Below are 27,499 nucleotides of genomic sequence, written 5' to 3'. Positions count from 1 at the left end.
GGTGCCAAGGCGCACAGGTATGACACTCTTACACAAAATTAGTACAAAAATTAATGTAGATATAAATATCTTATGCCAAATTATTATGGCATGTTACAAAAAAAAAAAATCCAAGTCCTCGTCTCCAATTGATGAGTCCGAATGCAGTTAATGCATGCGTCCGAGTCATCAGTGCTCGAGTTGAGTCACGAGTCCTTAAAATTAGGGCACGAGTCAGACTCGAGTACTACAAGCCTGCTATAAACAGTCATTCCCTCACCAAAGTCTCTTTTCTCTCTCAAAGCTTGTCATGTTCCTAAGAAACTCAACCCCCCAAACCTTGCAGTTCTACAGACTTTCCTGTACAGCTTTACCTCTGACTGCTACAAAGTACTGACACTGGATACTCCTTCCATAAACGTTAAATAAATCCCTCATAAGATCAACAATTCCACTTTCAACGATTAAGTGAAGGACCATACAACGTTCTGTGAATGAGCTGTTGCTATAGAAACATTAATGTATTAGGAAATATACAAATGCATTCATAGTAATAGACCTGGGATTTTCCTTATGTGTAGAAAATTAATCAGTGCTACGAAGCTCTGGTGTAGCTATTAATCACATTAAAGGAAATATCTCGCAAATAAACAAATTGAGTTAAAAGTCGGTCTTTACGGTATGTCTGTCCTTTATAAAAAAAAGGGACATGTTGAATTTGTTCTTAACGATATAACCACTAAAGTGATGAAAATTAGACGGGACTATTTTTTTGTCAGGGAGGCCACCATAATTCCATTGTGCGTGATGTCATTTTCCACGAGCACAGCAGAGGTGTGCAAGTGCATGCTGTACTAGACTCATCTCATCTCATTATCTGTAGCCGCTTTATCCTTCTACAGGGTCGCAGGCAAGCTGGAGCCTATCCCAACTGACTACGGGCGAAAGGCGGGGTACACCCTGGACAAGTCGCCAGGTCATCACAGGGCTGACACATAGACACAGACAACCATTCACACTCACATTCACACCTACGGTCAATTTAGAGTCACCAGTTAACCTAACCTGCATGTCTTTGGACTGTGGGGGAAACCGGAGCACCCGGAGGAAACCCACGCGGACACGGGGAGAACATGCAAACTCCGCACAGAAAGGCCCTCGCCGGCCCCAGGGCTCGAACCCAGGACCTTCTTGCTGTGAGGCGACAGCGCTAACCACTACACCACCGTGCCGCCCCCTGTACTAGACTATAGTATAATATTATGGCGTGACTAGCATGACTTCTCGGTCAATTTGTTTGCATTTCTCCACAAAAATGATGGCAATGCAGTATTAGAAAAGGAATCAAAATAAAGTAGTGGCTAGTTTATTGCCTGTTTATATAAAAACATATATTTACCTATTTATCTTCTATCCATTTGATGCATGACACGATGGTGTGCTGTCGTGCTGCCGGTGTTTTTGGTGAAGCAAAGTCAGGATCGCATCTGGCTTCAGTTCTGCCTCATGCCTCGCTTCTTCCTAGTGATTTTTTTCATCCAAGTCCTCCACAAATCCACAATCTTCTGTACAATGCTCACTGTACAATTTGCTGCTTTTTCCAGGAGTAAAGTTTTCTCACTTGACTTGATGAAGCCACTCAGCCAAACGTCTTGGTTCATTCAAAGGATAGCCATGATGCCATGACAGTCCCAGTACATTCACTCATCTTTGAGAAGATATAGATAAAGACACTACTCCTTCACAAACCACTAGGATTATACGACTTAAAATGTAATACACAGACAAAATAATGCTTGAAAAAATGGACAATTATAATAGCTTTGGCTGCACTCAATGGTGGATCCAGGATGGAATAAAGAAGACATGCGGAATCCTACGTCACGCAGCACCATCCTTATTTTCATTTCCTAATACATCCATATATCTGGCTAATCCAGTACGGCCGCGCCTGGGGAAATGGCCCAACGGACTGATGCTACAACTTTAACATGTTTTTTAAGCTAAAATCTCCTTTTTTTCATCTAGAACATCTTATATTCATGTATAATGATGACATTTCATAACCCTATAATTTCTAAATTTCCTGGTTAATTGCTTTAAAGGTTCGTCAATTTGTTTTTGTTCCTCTTTGGTTTGATGGAGAACCCTAAAACAGTAGGCTTCACTATCAGAAAGCGCTCAACATTTCTGAGCATCTTCAGGAAATCTTGCTTACAACATCCTCAGGAACCCTTATCCAACTAAAGGATCCATGAGGTATACAGTGGTGCTTAAAATTTGTGAACCCTTTAGAATTTTCTATATTTCTGCATAAATATGACCTAAAACTTCATCAGATTTTCACACGAGTCCTAAAAGTAGATAAAGAGAACCCAGTTAAACAAATGAGACAAAAATATTATACTTGGTCATTTATTTATTGAGGAAAATGATCCAATATTACATATCTGTGAGTGGCAAAAGTATGTGAACCTCTAGGATTAGCAGGTAATTTGAAGGTGAAATTAGAGTCAGGTGTTTTCAATCAATGGGATGACAATCAGGTGTGAGTGGGCACCCTGTTTTATTTAAAGAACAGGGATCTATCAAAGTCTGATCTTCACAACACATGTTTGTGGAAGTGTATCATGGCACAAACAAAGGAGATTTCTGAGGACCTCAGAAAAAGCGTTGTTGATGCTCATCAGGCTGGAAAAGGTTACAAAACCATCTCTAAAGAGTTTGGACTCCACCAATCCACAGTCAGACAGATTGTGTACAAATGGAGGAAATTCAAGCCCATTGTTACCGTCCCCAGGAGTGGTCGACCAACAAAGATCACTCCAAGAGCAAGGCGTGTAATAGTCGGCAAGGTCACAAAGGACCTCAGGGTAACTTCTAAGCAACTGAAGGCCTCACTCACATTGGCTGTTAATGTTCATGAGTCCACCATCAGGAGAACACCGAACAACAATGGTGTGCATGGCAGGGTTGCAAGGAGAAAGCCACTGCTCTCCAAAAAGAACATTGTTGCTTGTCTGGAGTTTGCTAAAGAAGCATACAAGTCATTCTACCAAAGAATGGTTAAAGAAGAATAAAGTGAATGTTTTGGAATGGCCAAGTCAAAGTCCTGACTTTAATCCAATGGAAAGGTTGTGGAAGGACCTGAAGCGAGCAGTTCATGTGAGGAAACCCACCAACATCCCAGAGTTGAAGCTGTTCTGTACGGAGGAACGGCCTAAAATTCCTCCAAGCCGGTGTGTAGGACTGATCAACAGTTACCGCAAACGTTTAGTTGCAGTTATTGCTGCACAAGGGGGTCACACCAGATACTGAAAGCAAAGGTTCACATACTTTTGCCACTCACAGATATGTAATATTGGATCATTTTCCTCAATAAATAAATGACCAAGTATAATAATTTTGTCTCATTTGTTTAACTGGGTTCTCTTTATCTACTTTTAGGACTTGTGTGAAAATCTGATGATGTTTTAGGTCATATTTATGCAGAAATATAGAAAATTCTAAAGGGTTCACAAACTTTCAAGCACCATTGTATAATTAGTAAATGTGCTTAGAAGCATTCTCGTTCAGAAAGGTCTTCTAGTAGATCCTGTGTGAGAAGCGAAGAACCTTTATCATAAGAACCATTGAGGTTAAATGCTTTAAAGATTTTTATGACTTGAAAGAAAAATTGGCAGTGACAAAGTTGGACAGGATTAAAAATGAGGATATTAGAGGGACAGGACATGTAGGACAGCTTGGAGATTGAGATGCTTTGGACACGTACAGAGACGAGGTCCAGGGTATATTGGGAAAAGAATGCTGGAGATGGAGATAGAGATGGAGTTGGCAGGTAGAAGGAAAAGAGAAAGAGCAAAGATGAGATTTATGAATGTGGTGAAGGAGGACATGAGGATGGTTGATGTGACAGAAGAAGATACAGAGGACAGGAGGAGATGGAGGGATATTATGCGCTGTGGAGAACCCTAACGAGAACAGCTGAAAGAAGAAGAAGAAGAAGATTACGTGAAAGAAAAATCTGTGAAAACTAGTCATTCATATGATTAAATAATCATGTTGGAGTGAGGGTGTGCAAACCTTTGCACTGAAAGATAGTCCTGTGGGACAGACAGCATCATGAGGGAAAAAATGAAATGGACGGATGGTGTGTCATCATCAGTCTCCATTTTGGATTCCAGGCTCTTGCATTTGGGATAATTTGCTTAAAGGCTCACAGAGGAGTTCCTGTGGAGTTAAAAAGGGATATTAAAGTGCTTTAGCGATAAATTTGAAAAAGGCTTTGGGCTCAGGCAGCTTTGTGATTATCGTTCGACAATATTTGCTGAGAAATCCATAAGCGCAGCCTGATTGTCTGTGGCTGTACGAGAGATTAGAAGCTCACGCTGAAGCTCTAAGCTCTGCTTTCAGAGGGAGATAAGATTTACTAATTTCACAAAATGTCTCAAATCATGGTCCTTTTTACCCCAGTGACCCCGTTGTGGTGGTTTTGTGGTGTGTGTGTGTGATGGATAAGCTTTGCTCTTTTAACCGTGTTAAACAGTTTCTTCAAACCAGTCTAGCTTGTGAAATGTAAAATAGAAACAAGGAACTGTTTTATTCACATTTATTCACAGTTGTTTGATTTGCAAAACTTTACACCCCCCATCCTTTCTGTATTGGAGAAAACCTAAACATATCTCTATTTTACAGTTCATTCCAAGACACTGCAAAGGAAATATAGGCGCATCTTGTCACAACAGTCCATCGTCTTAAACCTGACCTGAAGAAGGTGGTGTATGACATCAGACAGGCTTCCAACAGAAACATTAGAAAGAGCAAACCAAACTACATTCTAACTGCGAGACTCCAAAAGCTGCTCAGAGGATATGCAAAGAGTTTTGACATGGTTTTAAAGGCAAAGAGTGGGTGTGCAACTTATTAGAACATTTTTATCCTCTTAATTCTTTTTAACAGAAGACAAAAATGAAATTTGCACCTGTTTTCGGGTGCCATGGTGAATTTATTTGTCATGTCACACTACATATCCATCCATCCATCCATTATCGTAGCCGCTTATCCTGTGCAGGGTCTCGAGCAAGCTGGAGCCTATCTCAGCTGACTATGGGCGAGAGGCAGGGTACACCCTGGACAAGTCACCAGATCATCGCAGGGCTGACACATAGGGACAAACAACCATTCACACTCACATTCACACCTATGGCCAATTAGAGCCACCAGTTAATCTAACCTGCATGTATTTGGACTGTGAGGGAAACTGGAGAACCTGGAGGAAACCTACACAGACATGGGGAGAACATGCAAACTCTACATAGAAAGAAAGGCCTCTGTTGGCTACTGGGCTCGAACCCAGAACCTTCTTGCTGTGAGTGGTTTAAATGTTACAAATTGTGGTGGAATAAAAAAAGCTTTACTTGTGCAGTCGGTTTTATCTCTGTCCCAGTGTTATCCCAGTGTTATTGTGGAGACGTGTGAGCTGTTTGTCCAAGGGCTCACACTGCTTCCCTTCTCCAGCACCCTGTTCATCAGCAGCTAAACACCAAGTCACGAGACTCTACACACCGAAACCCAACAGTGTCCTGACTAATCTTATAACAGACTTGCGGCAATAAAATAATTCATTCATTCATTCAATCAAACAATCAATCGATCAATATCCTTTATTTAACCAGGTAAAAGACTCACTGCGATTAAAATCTCTTTTCCAAGCGTGACCTGGCCAAGAGGGCTGCATAAACAGTGTTACAATAAAAATACAACCATACAAACAGACAAAATACACCTGGTGCAACATTCCAGATGATTACAGATAAAATAGTGTTCACTTAAAATGCCATAAAAGCTCAAGGATAAGAATTCAATTAAAAACATAAATAGAAATTTAAAAGCAAGTACATTGTACAAGAGAGTTATTTTCTCTATCTTTTAGAATGAATTTAATTTCACTCAGGGTCGTCGGCTCTGACAGTTCGTTCATCGTGATTGAAAACAAGTCAATTTCCATTCAGCAGTGAAATGGAACATCAGTATACTGTGAGGGAAAGGCTTAATATCTTATACACTGCGTACACTGGAATTTTAGTTACTTGTAATAATGAAAGAACATCAGTGAAACCTGAAACACTAATCGTTTTGTTCTTATACAGCAAATTAAAGCTAGACGGCCTTTCGATTTCATAAAATCGGTGAAATTTAGTTCCGTCTGAAATGTGCTCATTGTAATATATGTTTATTTCTGTAATTTCTCACAAAATATCAGGCCATTCTGTGGCTGGGAAGTTATTTAATTTGAGGGGATTGAAGGAAATAATGTGCATGAAATCGCTCGCTTCGCGCAGTCAAGCAGACTGAGGAAGTCTGTGTGTGTGTGTGTGTGTGTGTGTGTGTGTGCGCGCATGTTTACCTTTGACATCATTTTGTCACTAAACAAACAGCTGATCACACGAAGGTGCTCGCTGAGCGCCGATATTTATTAGTTTGGTCCTGTGTTTCCTTTCCTTCGTATATAACATAACGTCTTTTCTTCTCGCTTTCTTTCCGTTACTGTAGTCGTTCTTTCACGTTTCATTCGCACACTCACGTCCTCCATTTTTCTCTCCTGTTTCAAATTTGTATCCCACAATGCCTTGCGTGAACGGGGAAATCCCACCACGCCATGCATGACGAACAACCCCGATTCCAAAAAAGTTGGGACAAAGTACAAATTGTAAATAAAAACGGAATACAATAATTTACAAATCTCAAAAACTGATATTGTATTCACAATAGAACATAGACAACATATCAAATGCCGAAAGTGAGACATTTTGAAATTTCATGCCAAATATTGACTCATTTGAAATTTCATGACAGCAACACATCTCAAAAAAGTTGGGACAGGGGCAATAAGAGGCTGGAAAAAATAAAGGTACAAAAAAGGAACAGCTGGAGGACCAAATTGCAACTCATTAGGTCAATTGGCAATAGGTCATTAACATGACTGGGTATAAAAAGAGCATCTTGGAGTGGCAGCGGCTCTCAGAAGTAAAGATGGGAAGAGGATCACCAATCCCCCTAATTCTGCGCCGACAAATAGTGGAGCAATATCAGAAAGGAGTTCGACAGTGTAAAATTGCAAAGAGTTTGAACATATCATCATCTACAGTGCATAATATCATCAAAAGATTCAGAGAATCTGGAAGAATCTCTGTGCGTAAGGGTCAAGGCCGGAAAACCATACCGGGTGCCCGTGATCTTCGGGCCCTTAGACGGCACTGCATCACATACAGGCATGCTTCTGTATTGGAAATCACAAAATGGGCTCAGGAATATTTCCAGAGAACATTATCTGTGAACACAATTCACCGTGCCATCCGCCGTTGCCAGCTAAAACTCTATAGTTCAAAGAAGAAGCCGTATCTAAACATGATCCAGAAGCGCAAACGTCTTCTCTGGGCCAAGGCTCATTTAAAATGGACTGTGGCAAAGTGGAAAACTGTTCTGTGGTCAGACGAATCAAAATTTGAAGTTCTTTATGGAAATCAGGGACGCCGTGTCATTTGGACTAAAGAGGAGAAGGACGACCCAAGTTGTTATCAGCGCTCAGTTCAGAAGCCTGCATCTCTGATGGTATGGGGTTGCATTAGTGCATGTGGCATGGGCAGCTTACACATCTGGAAAGACACCATCAATGCTGAAAGGTATATCCAGGTTCTAGAGCAACATATGCTCCCATCCAGACGACGTCTCTTTCAGGGAAGACCTTGCATTTTCCAATATGACAATGCCAAACCACATACTGCATCAATTACAGCATCATGGCTGCGTAGAAGAAGAGTCCGGGTACTGAACTGGCCAGCCTGCAGTCCAGATCTTTCACCCATAGAAAACATTTGGCGCATCATAAAACGGAAGATACAACAAAAAAGACCTAAGACAGTTGAGCAACTAGAATCCTACATTAGACAAGAATGGGTTAACATTCCTATCCCTAAACTTGAGCAACTTGTCTCCTCAGTCCCCAGACGTTTACAGACTGTTGTAAAGAGAAAAGGGGATGTCTCACAGTGGTAAACATGGCCTTGTCCCAACTTTTTTGAGATGTGTTGTTGTCATGAAATTTAAAATCACCTAATTTTTCTCTTTAAATGATAAATTTTCTCAGTTTAAACATTTGATATGTCATCTATGTTCTATTCTGAATAAAATATGGAATTTTGAAACTTCCACATCATTGCATTCCGTTTTTATTTACAATTTGTACTTTGTCCCAACTTTTTTGGAATTGGGGTTGTAGTATCTTGTATTGGGTCATGGTGAAGCAGGAAAAAATAGCGCAGAATTTAGGGCCACGTGGCCTTAAATTCATTAATTGTTCTATTTTAAAAAGAACCCCAAAAACTAATAAAATTGGAAGTCTGTGATTCAAATTCAGGAGCTTTCGGTCCTTTGACACCTCAAGTTTAAGAAAACATAACATAGGTCAGGAATACAATCTAGGATTTTTAAAAAATTTTCTTACAAATAATTTTAATTTAAAATAATTTGAAAATGAAGAAAGACCTCTGTCCTGAAGACTTTCCTGTCTCAAACAACTTAAAGTTACAGATTGACTTCTAGCTGTTACAAAAAACTGACACTGGAGACGTCTTCCAAAAATGTGAAATAAACATCTCGACAATTATACCATACAAGTCCCTGTGTAAATTGTTCTTGTAGAAATGATAGTGTTAGAACAAGTCTATTTATATAAACGTATTTATAGTTTGTGCTGCATTTAGAAAATTATATTAACTTTTTTTTTTTAAACATATACTGCCCGATAGACCGTTTTCATTACTGTTAGTAACAAGAGTCACCAGGAGATGATATATCCCACTGGCCCCCACATGAAACCCAACTTCAAATTTTCCTAAGTTGAATTGGTTGCCATGGAAATACGGAAAAAATTAAAATCACAGAAATCCCAAAATGTCAAAAGGCACAACTCCTCTAGTCACTTAACATAACTGTCAGATTTCGTGAAAAAAAAAAATTCAAATAGTTTTTAAGTTATGCTCCGGAAACTGTTTACAGATGGACAGACAGACGGACAGAGCGATAGCTATATCCCTCTGCATTATATGTCGGGGGATAATAAAGGAACATCAGTGAAACCCAACACACTAAATGTGTTATTTGTGTAAAATGAATTTTCTTTCTCCAAATCCATCTGTCTTTTTGTCCGAAGGGGATGCAAACTTTTGCACTCAACTACACTTGTATTTCTTGGGGTAAAAATGGCTATCTACTGTATATCCCCATCCAAAATCATTCTTAAAGAAATCTCTCAGATTCAGCTTTCAGCTGTGTGATATATTTTTCTGAATAGGAAGAAGATGATTGTTGTGCATTTCAGCTTGCGAGCATTCTGCAGTCGCACGCTGTGAGCGAATTTAAATGCACCCTGTCAGTCCGTCAGGGGTTCTCTCTCCCTCCGGAGATGAGGCAGTGGAGTGACAGAAAGTTGGCAGCATCTCTGAGACTCACATAGAGACAGCATGTGTGGAGAGATAAGAGAGGACAGGGAGCGTATGGTGGTGCAGTTAAAGCAGAGCCGCTGATGGCCTGCCTGAGATTCGTCTCTGTCTATGGCGTGGGTGGGAACAGGAACAGGACGGCTCGAATGACTCCGGCTGGTGATTTGTGCCAGCGATCCGAGTGCTCACCGTGTTCTCTGCCTCTCTGCTCTTCCTCTCTTTAGACTGTATCTCTGAAATGGGACCCGGTCTTCGGGAGGCTGCTGTGAAACCACATCAGTGGAAAGTGGCCCCCCTGCTTTGATTTCACGCTAGATTTCACGGTGGTGACAGCCGTGTCCATGGGAATACGGTGTCACCAGCCAAGCATGTCATACTGCTGACCGCACACTCACTCTGCTCACATTCAGGGGTTAGAGGAAGAGCTTGGGTCAAACGGATTAGTCCGAGGCAGACACATGCCGTGACTTTACCCCTGGAATCAAAAGAAGGGGTCAGGAAATGAATGCTGACAAAAAATGCTATAGTGCTTTTTTTTTAAGAACAAAGTGTCGGTGACAATTTCTCTTCTTATCTGTAGGGCAATGAGTCACTTTGCTGTCCTCAGGCTCCTCAGTTTAGTGGCCAAAAAGGCATTAGATTGAGTTATAATGCTGAGTGTTTAAATAATATTGGCTGGCTTTTTTTTGTGGTATATCAAAGATATTCCATTCAGCTAGTTTGTCGAAGATGAGTAACTGAATGGAATATATCTGATATACCACGAAAAAAGGGGCGGCACGGTGGTGTAGTGGTTAGCGCTGTCGCCTCACAGCAAGAAGGTCCGGGTTCGAGCCCCGTGGCCGGCGAGGGCCTTTCTGTGCGGAGTTTGCATGTTCTCCCCGTGTCCGCATGGGTTTCCTCCGGGTGCTCTGGTTTCCCCCAAAGACATGCAGGTTAGGTTAACTGGTGACTCTAAATTGACCGTAGGTGTGAATGTGAATGGTTGTCTGTGTCTATGTGTCAGCCCTGTGATGACCTGGCGTGTACAGGGTGTACCCCGCCTTTCGCCCGTAGTCAGCTGAGATAGACTCCAGCTTGCCTGCGACCCTGTAGAACAGGATAAAGCGGCTAGAGATAATGAGATGAGATGAGATACCACAAAAAAAGCCAGCCAATATTATTCTTATTATTATAGATTTTACAAAAAGTTAAGAACAGGGCGATAACTTACCAATACTGAATGCTGATTCTGACTGAATGTAATTCATTGTTCTGTCAATCCAATGTACTGTACACAGTCAAAGTTCTAACAATAAAAATAGTACAAAAGTCCAAAATGCCTGAACAACAACCCAATTTATATACAAGCTATATACAGGTTGACAGTTCAAGTTCGCAGTTACTTTTGGTTGTAGTTAATTGTTCCATTGCAGTTGTTCAAAACAAAAGGGCTTTGCTGAGTGAAGTCCACGAGTGACATCCTCATGGAAAAGTCTCCGTCACTTTTCCTCACCTCCAAGTAGAACTTTGACAACATTTCCACGATTGCTCTCTTTTCCAGTTTTTTGATGTCCGTTGATATGTTTTTCTCTTGTAAATACACTGAGTGCAGAATTATTAGGCAAGTGAGTATTTTGACCACAACATCCTTTTAATGCATGTTGTCCCACTCCAAGCTGTTTAGGCTTGAAAGCCTACTACCAATTAAGTATATCAGGTGCTGTGCATCTGTGTAATGAGAGGGGGTGTGGTCTAATGACATCAACACCCTATATCAGGTGTGCATAATTATTAGGCAACCTCTTTTCCTCAGGCAAAATGGGTCAGAAGAGAGATCTGACAGACTTTGAAAAGTATAAAATTGTGAGATGTCTTGCAGACGGATGCAGCACTCTTGAAATTGCGAAGATGTTGAAACGTGATCACCGAACAATCAAGCGTTTCATTGCAAATAGTCAACAGGGTTGAAAGAAGCGTGTGGGGAAAAAAAGGCGCAAAATAACTGCACATGATCTGCGGAAAATCAAGCGTGAAGCTAACAAGCAGCCATTAGCATCCAGTTCTGCCATATTCCAGAGTTGCAACATTCCTGGAGTGTCAAAGAGTACAAGGTGTGCAATACTGAGGGACATGGCCAAGGTAAGGAAGGCTGAAAAACGACCACCACTGAGTAAGGCACACAAGATAAAACGTCAAGACTGGGCCAAGAAATATCTTAAGACTGATTTTTCTAAGGTGCTGTGGTCTGGTGAGATGAGAGTGACTCTTGATGGGCCAGATGGATGGGCCTGTGGCTGGATCAGTAATGGGCACAGAGCTCCACTCCGACTCAGACGCCAGCAAGGTGGAGGTGGAGTACTGCTATGGGCTGGTATCATCAAAGACGAGCTTGTTGGACCTTTTCGAGTTGAGGATGGACTCAAACTCAACTCCCAGACCTACTGCCAGTTCCTGGAAGAAACCTTCAAGCAGTGGTATAGGAAAAAGTCAGCATCTTTCAAGAAGAACATGATTTTCATGCAGGATAACGCTCCATCTCATGCGTCCAAATACTCCACTGCGTGGCTAGCCAGTAAAGGTCTGAAAGGTGAAAAAAATAATGACATGGCCCCCTTGTTCACCTGACCTAAACCCCATAGAGAACCTGTGGTCCATTATAAAACGTGAGGTCTACAAAGAGGGAAAACAGTACACCTCTCTGAACAGCGTCTGGGAGGCCGTGGTTGCTGCTGCACACAATGTTGGTCGTGAACAGATAAAGAAATTGACAGAATCTATGGATGGAAGGCTTTTGAGTGTCCTCATGAAGAAGGGTGGCTATATTGGTCACTGATTTTGTTTTTGTTTTGTGTTTGAATGTCAGATATGTTTATTTGCAAATCTGGAGTTGTCATATCAGTGTACCTGGTGAAAATAAATAAGTGAAATGGCTACACATTTGGTTTTTATTAAGTTGCCTAATAATTCTGCACAGTGAAAGTTACCTGAACACATACATATTCTCCTAAAATGGCCAAAACTAAAAACACCCCACTCTAACTTCCATACATATTCAGCTTTGATATTTATGAGTCTTTTTGTTTGATTGAGAACATAGTTGTTGTTCAATAATAAAACTAATCCTCAAAAATACAACTTGCCTAATAATTCTGCACTCCGTGTATGCGTGAAGAATATCCAGTGAAATTTTGGTAGCCTTTCGGGTGTTTAGTGTGTCTGTCTCTTTAAATCTTCCACTTTTAAAGGAGAACTGAAGGCAATTTTTTTTATTTTCAAAATTCTATTTATCTCATTTTATTCAATATAGGAACACATTTTTGATCGCTACTTTGTCACTGCTATAGCAAGTTATAAGTGTCTGAAATATGCTCTGTAATATATCAGTCCATATGTCAAAGCAATAACCGTAAACAAGATTTGTTGAGACCTGTGCGAGACATCGTAAGACGGAAGTAAAACGTACAGCCGAAATCAAAATGACCAACATCTGCCAACATTGTCAAAAGATGCGCGCGACCTCTTTCGAATGCTGATGTAATCAAGCTGGAAGTTTTGTTTGTTTTGATAGCAATCAGGAAAGTTTGAAAAAAGTAGGCAGTAATCGTCATTTAAACTAATTTTTCTGCAATATTTCATTTGGAAAACAGTTTTCAAAAAGGCGGCACTGACACCTGGCTGACACTTCACATTTCGAAGTTTCGCACAAGTCTCGTGAAGATCGCGCGGATAAGCGACGCCTGCCGTGGACCAAACAAACTAAATTCAACACGGCTAAAAACCGAATAGGCCGATAAGTATAATATTTAATTGCAATTAGTTGCCATTACAAGTCACGATATAAGGTTACTAAAAATGAAAACATAATTGAATAACACGTTAATTAAGAAATAAAGCAAGTTTAAAAATGACTTCAGTTCTCCTTTAATGAAGCAAACCTCATGGCCAGGTTTGTGTACAAATTGTCACAGTCACTCGCTAGCGTAGAAGTTTTACATCTCTGACGTGTCTTTTTTTCCAGTTTTTTAATGTCCGTTTTTATTTTTTTCTCTTCTAAATATGCGTGAAGAATATCTAATGAAGTTTTGGTAGCCTTTCGGGTGTTCAGCGCGTCTTTAGTTTCAGTTTTCAATTATTCATTTAGTGCTTAATCCGAGCACTGGATTAGCCTCATCTTCTCTCTCTCCTAGCCAACAAAGAAATGATTGTGTGCATGTGCAGCAGAAAAGTTTTGTCATTGGATCTTCGCATGAGCTCCGAAGTATGACATCATGTTGTCTTGACAATGTGCAGTATTATAACAATATTGCATGCTCATTCTCCATTGGGGAGAGTGGTGTAATACATGGAAGATAAACAATATGATAACAATATTGCATGCCATCAATAAACCTGCTAGAAGGGAATAGAATATGTGTTTTTATTCCATGGAAAAAGTGGCTTGTGTGTATAATAATATATATTATTATACATACAGGACACTTTTTCCATGGAATAAAAGCATGTGTTCTGTTCCCTTCAAGCGGGTTCCATTCATTTGGTTTGATAGCATGCAATATTGTTAGCATATCGCTTATCCTACGTGTATTACGTCACTCTACCCAATGGAGAATGATCGCTGAATATGGTTTACGATATTGCATGGTTGGCAAGACGACATGACATCACACGTCAGAGCTGATGCGAATATCCAGTGAGAAAGTTTTCTGCTGCGCATGCAAAGAAGCATTTCTTTGTTCGTCGGGAAAGAGAAAGACGCGCTGAACACCTGAAAGGCTACCAAAACGTCATTAGATATTCTTCACGTATATTTACAAGAGAAAAACGTACCATTGAAAAACTGGAAAAGAGACACGTCAGAGATGTAAAACTTCCGCGCTAGTGAGCGATTGTGACAATTTGTAAACAAACATGGCCGCCAGGTTTGCTTTGTTAAATAAAGAAGATTTTGAGAGAATTTTGAAAGAGAAAGATGCGTCGAACACCCAAAAGGAACGTGTATGTATAATAATAATAATAATAATAATAATAATAATAATAATAATATTGGCTGGCTTTTTTTTTCGTGGTATATCAGATATATTCCATTCAGCTACTTGTCTTCGACTCGTTCAGTATCATACTAGCTGAATGGAATATATCTGATATACCACAAAAAAAAAGCCAGTCAATATTATTTAAATAATATCCAGGAAGGAATAACACACTTAGGTGCATATGCTATTATCGGAAAATAATCAAAGACAGTGTAGTGTGATACAACTGTTACCATTGCAAAGTTGAATATTTTCCTCTAAGTGTATGTCCTGAAGCACGTCCGGCATTATTTATTTATTAGGGAACAACACATCATACTTTTTATCCATATAAAGTTATATTTAATATTCCCCAAAACAGGTTAGTTTGCATTTTCAGTGCATTACAGCAGCTTCAGTTGCAGTTCGATCCATCATCCTCCTGTCTTTTTTCTCTTACTTGAATGAAGACGTAAAATTCAGCTTTTGAACTCAAAACGCTCAATTTAACCAATGTGTGTGTGTGTGTGTGAGTTTGATTCCTTACATTTGACTAATCCTCCCTCAGGAGTGGAGTGACACACTGGCTGCACTGGCTCAGATAAGGGCAGAGTCCTGCTCAAACAACAGCACCAGATCAGACATGGACACTGAACACATCGGCTGGAACGTCCATCAGTCTCCTCATGGCGTAGTCTCTTACGCTGACATCATCAACTCGTGGTTCCAGGAAGGGCAGCACTACATCTATCAACATGGACAGTGCAAAAGGAACCACACCTGCAAGCATTACACCCAGGTACGATATTGAGAAACAGCGTAGTGCTCTTAAATTATGCTCTTAAATTATACACTCCAGCCCTGATTTATTGAATGTTGGTATTCAGATATTTATACACTCTATATACTGTATATATTATTTCCTGAATTGAGGTATTTCACCTGACGTCACAGGGTCACGTGACGCCCCGGTGTCCGCCATTTTGAACGTCAAGCTACATACTAACGCTGCAGACAGAGAGGGAGAACCAGCTTGAAAAAAAACGTGTTTCAGACACCTAGAATAGATTAATTTGTCAGTAAGCACTCTATAAATAACCATGGTGTTTGCTTGTTGTGCTGTGGGCTGCCACAACAGACAGGGACAGCGTGCAGGACGCTCCTTTTACCCGTTTCTAGTGATGGGAATTTCGGCTCTTTTTCGGGAGCCGGCTCTTTTGGCTCTTCTTACTATAAGGAGCCGGCTCTTTCGGCTCCCAAACGGCTCCTGAGATTTTATTTTTGATTTAATTGCTGCAATTAACTAGTTAATTAATTACATTATTTATATTTTATCAATAGGATGTTTTCCATTTTATTTTTTAGTTTTTGTAGCCTCCCCCACAGTCCAAAGACATGCAGGTTAGGTTAACTGGTGACTCTAAATTGAGCGTAGGTGTGAATGTGAGTGTGAATGGTTGTCTGTGTCTATGTGTCAGCCCTGTGATGACCTGGCGACTTGTCCAGGGTGTACCCCGCCTTTCGCCCGTAGTCAGCTGGGATAGGCTCCGGCTTGCCTGCGACCCTGTAGAACAGGATAAAGCGGCTACAGATAATGAGATGAGATGAGATGAGTTTTTGTAGCCATTGTAAAGCTTTGTAAAGTATAGCAGTGTAACAATGTTCTAGCTATAGAAATAAAACTTACTTACCAATTAATAAATTATTTTCCCACAAACATAATGCAAAACTGTGTTATATTACCAATATAAAACACACAGCTGATTTTCCCCTCCTCAGGTGCCTCACAGACTCCTCTCCCCTGCGCTCCACAGCTTTAAGCATTACACCAATTTTTGTATTTTCGCAGCTGTGAATGACATCAACCCCCCCAACCAAAAAAAGTAGGCGTACACCATGCTACTTTTTTTCCTTTGAATGGTAATAGACAACACAAAGACGCAATCGGACAGCAACTTTTTTTGCGAAAGTCTCTCTCTCTGAGGCACCTAAGGACAAAAAACTAATTCGGCTCCCCAACTCGGCTCCCACCGACGAGCCGGCTCCCGTCGTTCACTTCAAAGAGCCGGCTCTTTGAACCGGATCGTTCGCGACCAACACATCACTACCGGTTTCCTACTGACCCAGACAAGAGGGCCAAATGGATTGCAGCTGTGAAGAGACAGGATTGGGAGCCAACAGAGTACTCCAGACTTTGCAGTGATCATTTCATTTCAGGTTAGTTTATCAGTTAACGCAATTTTGATAAAATATATAGCAAAAAGTAAATGGGTCAGTGTTTGTTAACCCATCTGAGCAGTGAAACAAAGCAGTGTTAATTTGTCTAGGGTTGCATGTAGCAGACATCAGACATAAAACGCAATAACAAAGGCTAGAAAGAAACAGGACACAGAAATAAATAAACAGGGCTCCATACCAAGGCTGGGTACAGTGTTTGTGACAAAAGACAGATCCAATTTAACACGAATCACAGCTTACTTTCTTGTTAAAATGTGCAAAGGTCTCCACCATCTCATACCGCCTTGCACTGAAGGACTTAAGCGTGCCGTCCAAAATGGCTGTGTCACGTGACTTCGTCACGTGGGTGAAATACCACAATATATCTATACACTCACCGGTCACTTTATTAGGAACACCCATACCCCGTCCACCTGTTGTTTGATGCCGTTCTCTAATCAGCCAATCACAATGCATCAAATCATGCAGACGCAAATCAAGAGCTTCAGTTGATGTTCACAATGTTCAAACATCAGAATGGGAAAAATTCTGATCTCAAAGTGTGACTTTCTTTCACTGTGGCATGGGTGTTGGTTTGAGCCAGATGGACTGCTGGTTTGAGTCTCCTGGGGTTTTCACACACAGCGGTCTCTAGAGTTTGCACAGAATGGTGCGAAAAAACAAAGCAAAACACTGAGTTGAGTGAGTGACAGTTCTGTGGGTGGAAACAAACGCTTTGTTGATAAGAGAGGTCAGAGGAAAATGGAATGGGGTGGGTTTCCCAAAAGCCTCTTAGGCTAAGAGCATCTTAACTAGGAGAGAGAGTGTTCATTGTGCTGCTTGCTCTACCATTTAACGATGATCTTTGTGCTGTGATGCTTTTGGGAAACTCAGCACAGATTGGTTCGAGCTTTTTTGCCAGGAAGGACATAGCAACTCATATAATCACTCTTTACGACCGTGGTGAGCAGAAAAGCATCTCAGTATGCAACAGAAAACAGAAGACCACACTGGGTTCCACTCCTGCAGCCAAGAACAGGAATCTAATGGCCCTTTTCCACTACCCTTTTTCAGCTCACTTCAGCTCGCTTCAGCTCACTTCAGCCCGACACGGCTCGCGTTTCGACTACCAAAAACCAGCACGACTCAGCTCGTTTCAGCCCTGCTTAGCCCCTAAAACTCGCACCGTTTTGGAGTGGGGCTGAAGCGAGCCAAGCCGTGCCGAGTGAGGCTGGGGGCGTGAGCAGACACTCCCCTGTGCACTGATTGGTGAGGAGGAGTGTCCTCACATGCCCACACACACCCCGCGAGTGCGCTGGGATCTGTGAACACCGCAAACCCGGAAGGAGAATAATTACGAATTACGAGAATTTCTGAAGCCTTATGCGCCTCGCCTCATCTATACGCTCTTGCCAGTATCTGTCCGCGTTGTCGGTGACAACAAGCCACAGCACCAAGACCAGCAACACTAACGACTCCATGTCCTCCATGTTTATTGTTTACTATTCGGGTCGTGAGACTACCGCTTAAAAGATCACTGATGTCACTGTTTGCGCTGCTTAACGACATCACCTGACGTCCACCCACTTTCGCTAACTCCACCCAATGTGTCCACCCACTTCCAGCCAGCACGGTTCAGCGCGGTTGTAGTCGAAATGCAACTCCAACAGCCCCGCTCAGCCCGACTCAGCACGGCACGGCTCAGCCCGACTCAGCCGCGTTTGTAGTGGAAAAGCGGCATTAGAATCAAGAACAAGTTCCTATTAAAGTGGCTGGTGTGTGAGTCTATATAGTGTATGAGGTGTGTCAGAAAAGAAACAGGACTGGGGTCACAAAAAATTTTATGTCAAATCCAAACTACAAACTACAAATTTTCCCCTTTGAAATAATCCCCCTCGAGTCTAATGCACTTTCCCATCCCCACCATGCCTCCATGCACTCCTGGAAGGATTCTCCCAGGATTCTCCGCAGCTCCGTCGTCACGGCCCTCTTGATGGCTTCCATGTCTGGAAAATGGGCCCCCTTGATGACCCCCTCGAGCCTGGGGAAAAGGAAAAAAAAATCACACAGAGCTAGGTCGGGTGAGTAGGGAGGTTGCTCCAGCACGGCAATGTTCTTCTCGGCAAGGGACCTGCCTCACGTGCTCAATGTTGGCCTTAGTCTTGCTCGTTGAAGGCCTTCCACTCCTGGCGTCGTCTTCCACATCCTCGCATCTCTCTTTGAACCTCTTGTGCCACTCGAAAACCCGTGAGCGCAACATTGTCTCATCTCCGTACACTTGCTGCAGTAGTCCGAGTGCTTCTGATGGAGTTTTTCTCAGCCAGACCAGAAACTTCAGGTTGGTTCGTTGCTCTGTGCCCATCACTTGACGGGCTAAAATTGAGGAGTTGTTAACAAAAGCACGTGAAAAAACATACAATAGCTGCAGAGAGCTGAGATTGTAGTTATTTACTCCCTGGATATTACTTTACACGGTGATGCAACCCACTAATCCCTACCCCACTCATAGCTCACACAGCACACTAAGTCCTGTTACTTTTCTGATACACCTCGTACTCACTGGCCACTCATTCAGTGAGTCTGACAGTTTCATGAGTCCACTTTCACCTCAGATTCCTGTTCTTGTCTGACAGGAGTGGATCCCGAAGTGGTCCACATGTTGGGCTGTTGTAGCCCATCTGTCTCGAGGTTCAACGTCTTGTGTGTCCTGAGATGCTTTTCTGCTCACCATGGTTGTAAAGAGTGATTACATAACTTTCCGGTCAATTCAAACAAGTCTGGCCATTCTCCTCTGAACTCCATCAACAAACCTGCAGAACCGATGACCATTCTGTGTAAACTCTAGAGACTCACTCACTCTCTCACTCATCCTCGCTGGCTCGTGAGAGCGTGGCACCTCGGCAGATGACCCTCCAGTTCGTTCTGTTCTCAGCAGCGAGCCAGGCTGTGCGGAGGTTAAGTCCGGTTTCTCTCAGGTCAGCCTTAAGCTGGTCAAGCCACCTGGTCCGGGGTCTCCCTCTGGGGTGGGACCAGTGGGGTGGGGTGGGTTCCCTGATCAGGTTGGCCAGCTCGAGAGGTGGTGTTGTTCTGGCTATGTGGCCGAAGAAACGGAGGCAGGCTGATCTGATTAGTCTGGAGACTGGTGGCTGTTTGGTCAGCTGGCGTACTGTGGTATTTGAGGTGAAGTTGTACTACTGGAGCCTCAGTATCCTACGCAGACACTTGCTGTCAAAGGCGTCCAGGAGCCGTTCTTGAGTGGCTGTCAGGGTCCAGGCTTTTGCGCTGTACAACAGGATCGACAGTACCAGGCTGTTGTACAGTCTGATCTTAGCGTGGAGAGAGAGATGACTGTTGGTCCAGATGGTGGAAAAGGCTGCCATGGCTGCAGTAGCCTGGCCAATGCGGGTCCTGATGTCTGCTGTGCTTTTGCAGTCGGAGGTCAGGATGCTGCCAAGGTAGCTGAACTTCTCCACCACTTCCACCTCCTGGGTGCTGATTACTGGTGTAGCTGGGGACGGTTCAAAACCGTTTGGCTTACGGCCAAACCACTCTGACAATGTCTGATCCCGTCTGATCTCTAGAGACTGTTGTGTATAAATGTTCCAGTAGGTCAGCAGTTTCTGGAATGCTCAAACCAGCCCATCTGGCACCAAGAAACGTGCCAAGTCACCCAGATCATATTTCCCCCATATTTTGATGTTCAGTGTAAACATTAACTGAAGTTCTTGACTTGTACGTGCATGAGTTTATACACTGTGCTACCGCTGCCATGTGATTGGCTGATTGGATAATTGTATCAGCAGTGTGTTTTGCTGTGGGTGCCAGGTTGCTTTTACAGTGTTACGAGTGTTTTGTGTTTCCTCTTTGAGTCAGCTGGTGTGGGCCACCTCCAGTCAGGTGGGCTGCGCAATGCACCTGTGCAGAGCTGGAGGTAAACACTGGGACACGTTCGTGTGTGCATACTTTCCCGGGTAAGACAATTGTTACTTTTCATTAATAATACACTATATTGCCAAAAGTATTTGCTCATCCATCCAAATTATCGGAATCAGGTGTTCCAATCACTTCCATGGCCACAGGTGTATAAAATCAAACACCTAGGCATACAGACTGTTTTTACAGTTTGGAGCTGGCCCCTTCCTCTTCCAACATGACTGTGCACCAGTGCACAAAGCAAGGTCCATAAAGACATGGATGACAGAGTCTGGTGTGGATGAACTTGACTGGCCTGCACAGAGTCCTGACCTCAACCCGATAGAACACCTTTGGGATGAATTAGAGCGGAGACTGAGAGCCAGGCCTTCTCGTCCAACATCAGTGTGTGACCTCACAAATGCGCTTCTGGAAGAATGGTCAAAAATTCCCATAAACACACTCCTAAACCTTGTGGACAGCCTTCCCAGAAGAGTTGAAGCTGTTCTAGCTGCAAAGGGTAGACCGACGTCATATTGAACCCTATGGATTAGGAATGGGATGTCACTTAAGCTCATATGTGAGTCAAGGCAGGTGAGCAAATACTTTTGGCAATATAGTGTATGTCAACATACTGTACACTATTTTAAATTGTTGTTACATGCAATAGTAAAAAGACCTCTGAGAAAGCCAGCACACTAAATGACTTGTTGGTGTAAATAGTTTTCTTTTTGTCTATTTCATTTTGTTCTCAACTGTGCATGTTTGCTTTTTTCTGTCAGTTTGCAGCCTTTTGACAGTTGTATACTCAGTCCTCAAACTGTTTTCAGTTGTTCATTCAAATTCACGTCATATTTTTTTAACAATTTTTTCATTTCAAAATAGTTTGTTTTTATTTACTGAAAACAGACACACTCACAATATACAGTATTAATGTAGGGAAGATCAATATGCAGTCCTAATGTTAAAAAAAATTAAATGGGCCATTTGTAATATTTCAAGTAGGGCTGACTGCAGGTGCACAGTACTTACGTGACATGCTTACTACATGACATGCCCAATTTGCAGAGCTGATCTCTTGCACATATCTTGTCTTATTAGACCTTGGGTTAGTGTTGGGGTTGGGGTTGAGGATGGGGTTGAGGAAGGGGATGGGGTTGGGGTTGAGGAATGGGATGGGGATGGAGTTGAGGATGAGGGTTGGGTTGAGGATGGGGATAGGTTTAGGGTTGAGGATGAGGATAGGGTTGGGATTGAGGATGGGGATTGGGTTGAGAATGGGGATGGGGTGGGGTTTGAGGATAGGGTTGAGGATGGGGTTGAGGATGGGGTTAGGGTTAAGGATGACGATGGGGTTGGGGTTGAGAATGGGGTTGAGGGTGAGGATGAGGATGGGGTTGGGGTTGAGGAAGGGGTTGCGGATGAGGATGGGGATGGGGTTGAGGATGGGGTTGGGATTGAGAATGGGGATGGGGTTGAGGGTAGGGTTGGGGTTAAGGATGGAGACAAGTTTAGGGTTGAGAATGAGGATAGGGTTAGGGTTGAGGATGGGGATGGGTTTGGGGTTGAGAATGGGGATGGGGATGGAGTTGAGGATGAGCTAGGGTTGAGGATGGGGTTGAGGATGGGGTTGGGGTTGGGGTTGAGGATGAGGATGGGGTTGAGCTGGGGTTAGGAACTTTCGGCAGTACTTCCAGCTGTTAACACATGTTATCTCAGGGGGTGTGTCATGTACTGAAATGGGTGTGTCATGTACTGAAATGGGTGTGTCATATATAAAGTGGGTGTGTCTTGTGATGTGCGAGACTACAGATTGAACGTTCTGGCTGATTTAGGTGCAAACATGACATTAATTCATATTAACCAAGTAATATTTTGTATTCACTTTACAGCAAGTCATCTTTATCTAAACTGTAACATATGACCTTGTTTCTAAAATCATTCCTCTGTTGGAGTTTTGGTGAAGACTGGTTTGGTTTGGTCTGTGTGTGCAGGGGAAACTGGGAGGTGAACGGCCAGGAGGTGATGCCCTATAAATCAGGAGTGTACTGCTCTCTCTGCACTGCCTCCATGTCGGGATGCTTACGGCTTTGGGACCATGTTGGAGGCCTGTGTGGTGAGAAACACTGTGGATCTTTCTGTAGACTAATCTTTATTTTTTTTAAGTAAAAAATAAGATAAAATAAATAAAACCTAACTTGAATCTACTGCAATAAAAATTTTGAAAGTCTATGTTAAGTCTAATGGAGGCCAATTTACTTCAACATGCTTCAAAACCTTTTCTGTCACTTAAACTATCCTGGAGGGTGTAAATCTTAAGAAAATGTATGTAGAATAATAAACAGTTTAATGTCAAAGAAAGCACTATAAATAACCTAGAAGCACTGCTAATCCTTTACCTCTAGCTAACTGCTAGTAAACAGGCTTATGTTTGTTACAGATCAACACAAGTGGGATTTCTCTTTTTCTCAATGATTTATTTAACAGAAGCCAAACCTCAAAATATAATGTTGCCATAACAACCATAATAACCTACATTACAAGCTAGCTAGTGGAGCGCACAGATTCCTTTGCTAAATGTTTCTGGATACCGCGTTGTAAATGAAACACTTCTCATTTACATATCAAACCTGACTGGCCCAAAGCCATAGAGTTGATCACAAACTGAGCTAGAATTTTTCAATTTGACAGAGATACTGTTTTTAATTTAGCACCGTGCTACTAAATCTATGTAAATAAAATTAACCAGTGGTGATTAGGTAAATAATGAAACATCATGTTTATATTTTATCTCCTGAACTACAATTTAAATATACCTAAATGCTACAAAAACTGAACATTTCCACCTTCTTCAAAATTGTGTGGGCATGTCATATTGCGCAATGATTGATGCTAGCATCTCCAGAGCAACAGATATATCGAGTTGGATAAGATTCAGATCAAAAACATCACAACCTGTGCATATTTCTGGGTTTAATCAACTGATGTCAAGTTAAAAATCAAGATACCCTTGTGGTTGTTCTCTTGCTTGCCCACTTCCTGTCCGAAGCTAGTTAAAAAGCTACACTGATTAGCATAGCATCATACAGCAACAGTGCATATTTGACCTTATGTTTGAATATGTCACATTGACAAGATCATGAATAATTCATGCTAATTAACCAGATGCCTTTTACATCACTATATGTTGACATCAGTGCTGACATTTGTGGTGTCATTTTAGTGCAGCGACTTTGCAAATTCTTGTTTCTTTTCTTATTTAATATGCTAGTCACCATTATCAGTGTTTATAGAAAATGCTAATATTGCTAGCTAGATGCAGTTTGGCTCACTGAGATTTAACCTAAAGAAGCTAAGTTCATAATGTTTCCGTGTGTAGCTGTATTGCGTAAAGTTTTGCGAATTCTGACTCATTTTGTTGGATCACCTGACGTCGGTACAGAAAAAAAACATTTTAGAGATATTTCCACTGAAAAGATGAACATCGTTCTTTCTTTCGAGTTGGTCAAGTTCAGCACAGAACCCTTTAGCTAATAGTAAAAAGCTAACTCTGGAAACAGAGTTGACAGGCGCTTTAATGCCGACAATGACTAACATTTAGTTAATAGCTGAATCATTATGAAACTGACGCAAGTAGATCCATGTGAAACCACACCGATTTACACATTTTGACATGCTGTTATGTTTTTTTCTTCGACTAGAGCAGTAATGAGCCTCTTATCCGCTAAGCTGCGTTTAGCTGCCATGACAGAAGTTGATGTCTTTATAAAGAGCGTTTCATTTTTTTTCATCGGTGTAGCCAAAGTGTACCCAAGTAAGAACACTGCCTCTTTGTTAAATCTTTCTTCATTTTGAGATAATGGCATCATGGGTGAACATGTTGGCAGGACTAAGTAGAGTGTTATGCGATGGTAATTTTACTTAATGAAATTTAAACAGGATACAATAGACACACGCTTCACTTATTTCAAAGCCAGGTTAAGTTTAATGAATGTCTCATGTGTGTTATTTAAAAAGCATGTATTACACTGTCAATCATGTCTCTGCTTGGTATTTTTTAATGGTGGTTCATACTTTTTTTTTTTTAAAAGCCGTTCTACTTGGAACCTTTAAAAGTTCTCCCACAGCAACAAACAAACAACATAAAGAATTCTAGATGACTTAATTTTTTTTTTTATAAAAGAAGGATTCTTTGCATGGTTCCTTCATTCTTCTCTGATTTCAAAACCCACAGCTAGCTATAGGGTTCAACCTACAACCTTTAAAGGTTCCCTCAGAAGCCCAGAACCAAGAAGCTCAGGACACTGTTAGAAACTAGCATCCTTCAAGGGTTCATTGACTGATTAAAGCGAGACGGCCTTTCGATTTCATAAAATCGGTGAAATTTAGTTCTCTCTGAAATTTGGTCACCAGATCATTGCAGGGCTGACACATAGAGACAAACAACCATTCATGCCTACGGTCAATTTAGAGCCACCAATTAGCCTAACCTGCATGTCTTTGGACTGTGGGGGAAACCAGAGCACCCAGAGGAAACCCATGCAGACACGGGGAGAACATGCAAAGTCCACACAGAAAGAAAGGCCCTCTTCTCAAAAGCCACTGGGCTCAAACTCAGGACCTTCTTGCTGTGAAGCGACAGTGCTAACCAATACACCACCGTGCCGCCCCTGCCGGGCTACCTTTCAGCTTTTATATCTTCCTGAAACGGTTTTACTTGGAACCCTTTCTGATGGGAAAATTGTATTGTAGGGTTCTAAGTGGAACCTTTAAAGACTCCCCCAATTAAGCGGGTATCACCTTTTTCCAAAAAGTGTAGAAGCAGAGGGTTCCTCAAGAGGTGTTTGAGTTTTAGTTGTCTAAAGGGGTTCTGTCTGCAACCTTCTCCGAATGGGGAAACTATCTGTTTCTTCTAGAAAAAGATTACACTTGGAACCAATGTTATGTTGCAGGGTTTTACATAGAATAGTTCCTTTAGAGAGACTGAAGAACCCTTGTGCACTCCATGTTTTGTAGTTCTTGAAGATTACCAATGTTAGTTTTCAAAAGAGGTTCCATTTGTAACCTTGTCTGAATTGGAAGCCCTCTGTTGTAGGTTTCTACATACAACATTTTAAGGTTCCCTCAGACAGACAAACTGAGGAACTTTTTCAGGAGCTCGGTATCTGAATAAATGTTCAAGTTGTTTTTACGTGGATGTGTGCTGTTTCAGAGACCCCTCGAAACCCATGTCGTATGAGTTGTGGACAGTACGGAGAGCTGAACATCTCTTCATGCCAGTGTCAGTGTCACCGTGGATTCACAGGCCGGTTCTGTCAGGGTGAGTGACGTTCCGCTCAGGTCCACCTTGCTCTCTTTACCTCACCTTAACCTCACCCTCATCATTTAATGTGGTTATACTGTGGCTTGTTGCTGTGTTTCAGTGCGCTGTAGTGTGCGGTGTGTGCATGGCCACTATAAGGAGGAGGAATGCTCCTGTCTCTGTGATGTAGGTTATGGAGGAGCGGAGTGTGCAGGTGAGGAGCTCAGTGTTCCTTTATTTGTCATTTCTCTCACTGAAAAGTGATTCCTTCTTCTCTTGCTTTGGGGGTGTCAGTAATTCTTCTTTCAAGTAGTACACAGTGTGACACCATTTTTGGCAAAATGCTTTGTGCATACTCAGTCCAACACAGCTTGCTATGACATGCACTGAAACATGCACTGACTTGCTGAATGAGAGAGGAGTGAATCTCAGTCATGACCGAAAGATCTGCTAACAAAAAATGACCCACTGAATGAAAGAGGAGTGAATCTTGGTCATGACCAAAAGCAACAATTAATCAAAACCCTGACCATCAGACCGAAAGATTCACTGATTCAAACACTGACTCGCTGAATGAGAGAGGACTGAATCTTAGTCAGAACCAAAAGCGTCACTTTGTCAAACCCTGATCCTCAGACTGAAAGATTCACTAACTCAAAAACTTTCCCACTCAATAAGAAAGGAGAGAATCACAGTCATGACCATAAAATTCACTGAGTCATATTAAAAATGACCAACTGAATAAGAGAGGAGTGAATCTCAGTCATGACCGAAAGATTTACTGACTCAAGCACTGACCTGCTAAATGAGAGAGGACTGAATCTCAGTCATGACCATAAAATTCACTGAGTCATATTAAAAATGACCAACTGAATAAGAGAGGAGTGAATCTCAGTCATGACCGAAAGTTTTACTGACTCAAGCACTGACTTACTGAATAAGAAAGGACAGAATTTCAGTCATGGCCATAAGATTCACTGACTCAAATTAAAAATGACCACCTGAATGAGAGAGGAGTAAATTTCCATCATGAACAAAAGATTTACTGACTCGAGCACTGACTCACTCAATGAGAAAGGAATGAATCTCTGTCATGACCAAAAGTTTTATTGACTCAAGCGCTGACTCGCTGAATGAGAGGTGAGTGAATCTCAGGCATGACTGAAAGATTTACTGATTCAAGCACTGACTTGCTGAATAAGAAAGGAGAGAATTTTGGTCATGACTGTAAGATTCACTGACTCAAATTAAAAATGACCACCTGAATGAGAGAGGAGTTAATCTCCATCATGACCAAAAGTTTTACTGACTCACTCAATGAGAAAGGAATGAATGTTTGTCATGACCAAAAGTTTTACTGACTCACTGAATAAGAGAATTTCAGTCATGGCCATAAGATTCACTGACTCAAATTAAAAATGACCACCTGAATGAGAGAGGAGTTAATCTCTGTCATGGCCGAAAGATTTATTGACTCAAACACTGACTCACTGAATGAGAGACAAGTGAATTTTCGTCATGACCGAAAGTGTCACTTAGTCAAGCCCTGACTTTTGAGTCAAACTCAAAAACTGACCCACTGAATAAGAAAGGAA

The 27,499-nt window shown here is 41.8% G+C and overlaps 1 protein-coding gene across 1 annotated transcript in view; it reads left to right on the top strand.

The window, feature by feature from the left end:
• Positions 1-27,499, top strand: part of LOC132887361 (C-type lectin domain family 18 member A-like) — a 50,170-nt gene that overhangs the window by 10,855 nt on the left and 11,816 nt on the right. The window contains exons 3-7 of the mRNA XM_060922830.1: positions 15,042-15,272; positions 20,564-20,661; positions 22,597-22,718; positions 25,815-25,922; positions 26,026-26,118. Coding sequence (XP_060778813.1) covers positions 15,042-15,272; positions 20,564-20,661; positions 22,597-22,718; positions 25,815-25,922; positions 26,026-26,118 — 652 coding nt within the window. The remainder of the gene's footprint in view (positions 1-15,041; positions 15,273-20,563; positions 20,662-22,596; positions 22,719-25,814; positions 25,923-26,025; positions 26,119-27,499) is intronic.

This window comes from Neoarius graeffei, chromosome 6, assembly GCF_027579695.1.
Source record: "Neoarius graeffei isolate fNeoGra1 chromosome 6, fNeoGra1.pri, whole genome shotgun sequence".
Taxonomy (NCBI): Eukaryota; Metazoa; Chordata; class Actinopteri; order Siluriformes; family Ariidae; genus Neoarius; species Neoarius graeffei.
Note: the sequence above shows the minus strand (reverse complement) of the source record. Positions and strands in the feature narration are given on the sequence as shown.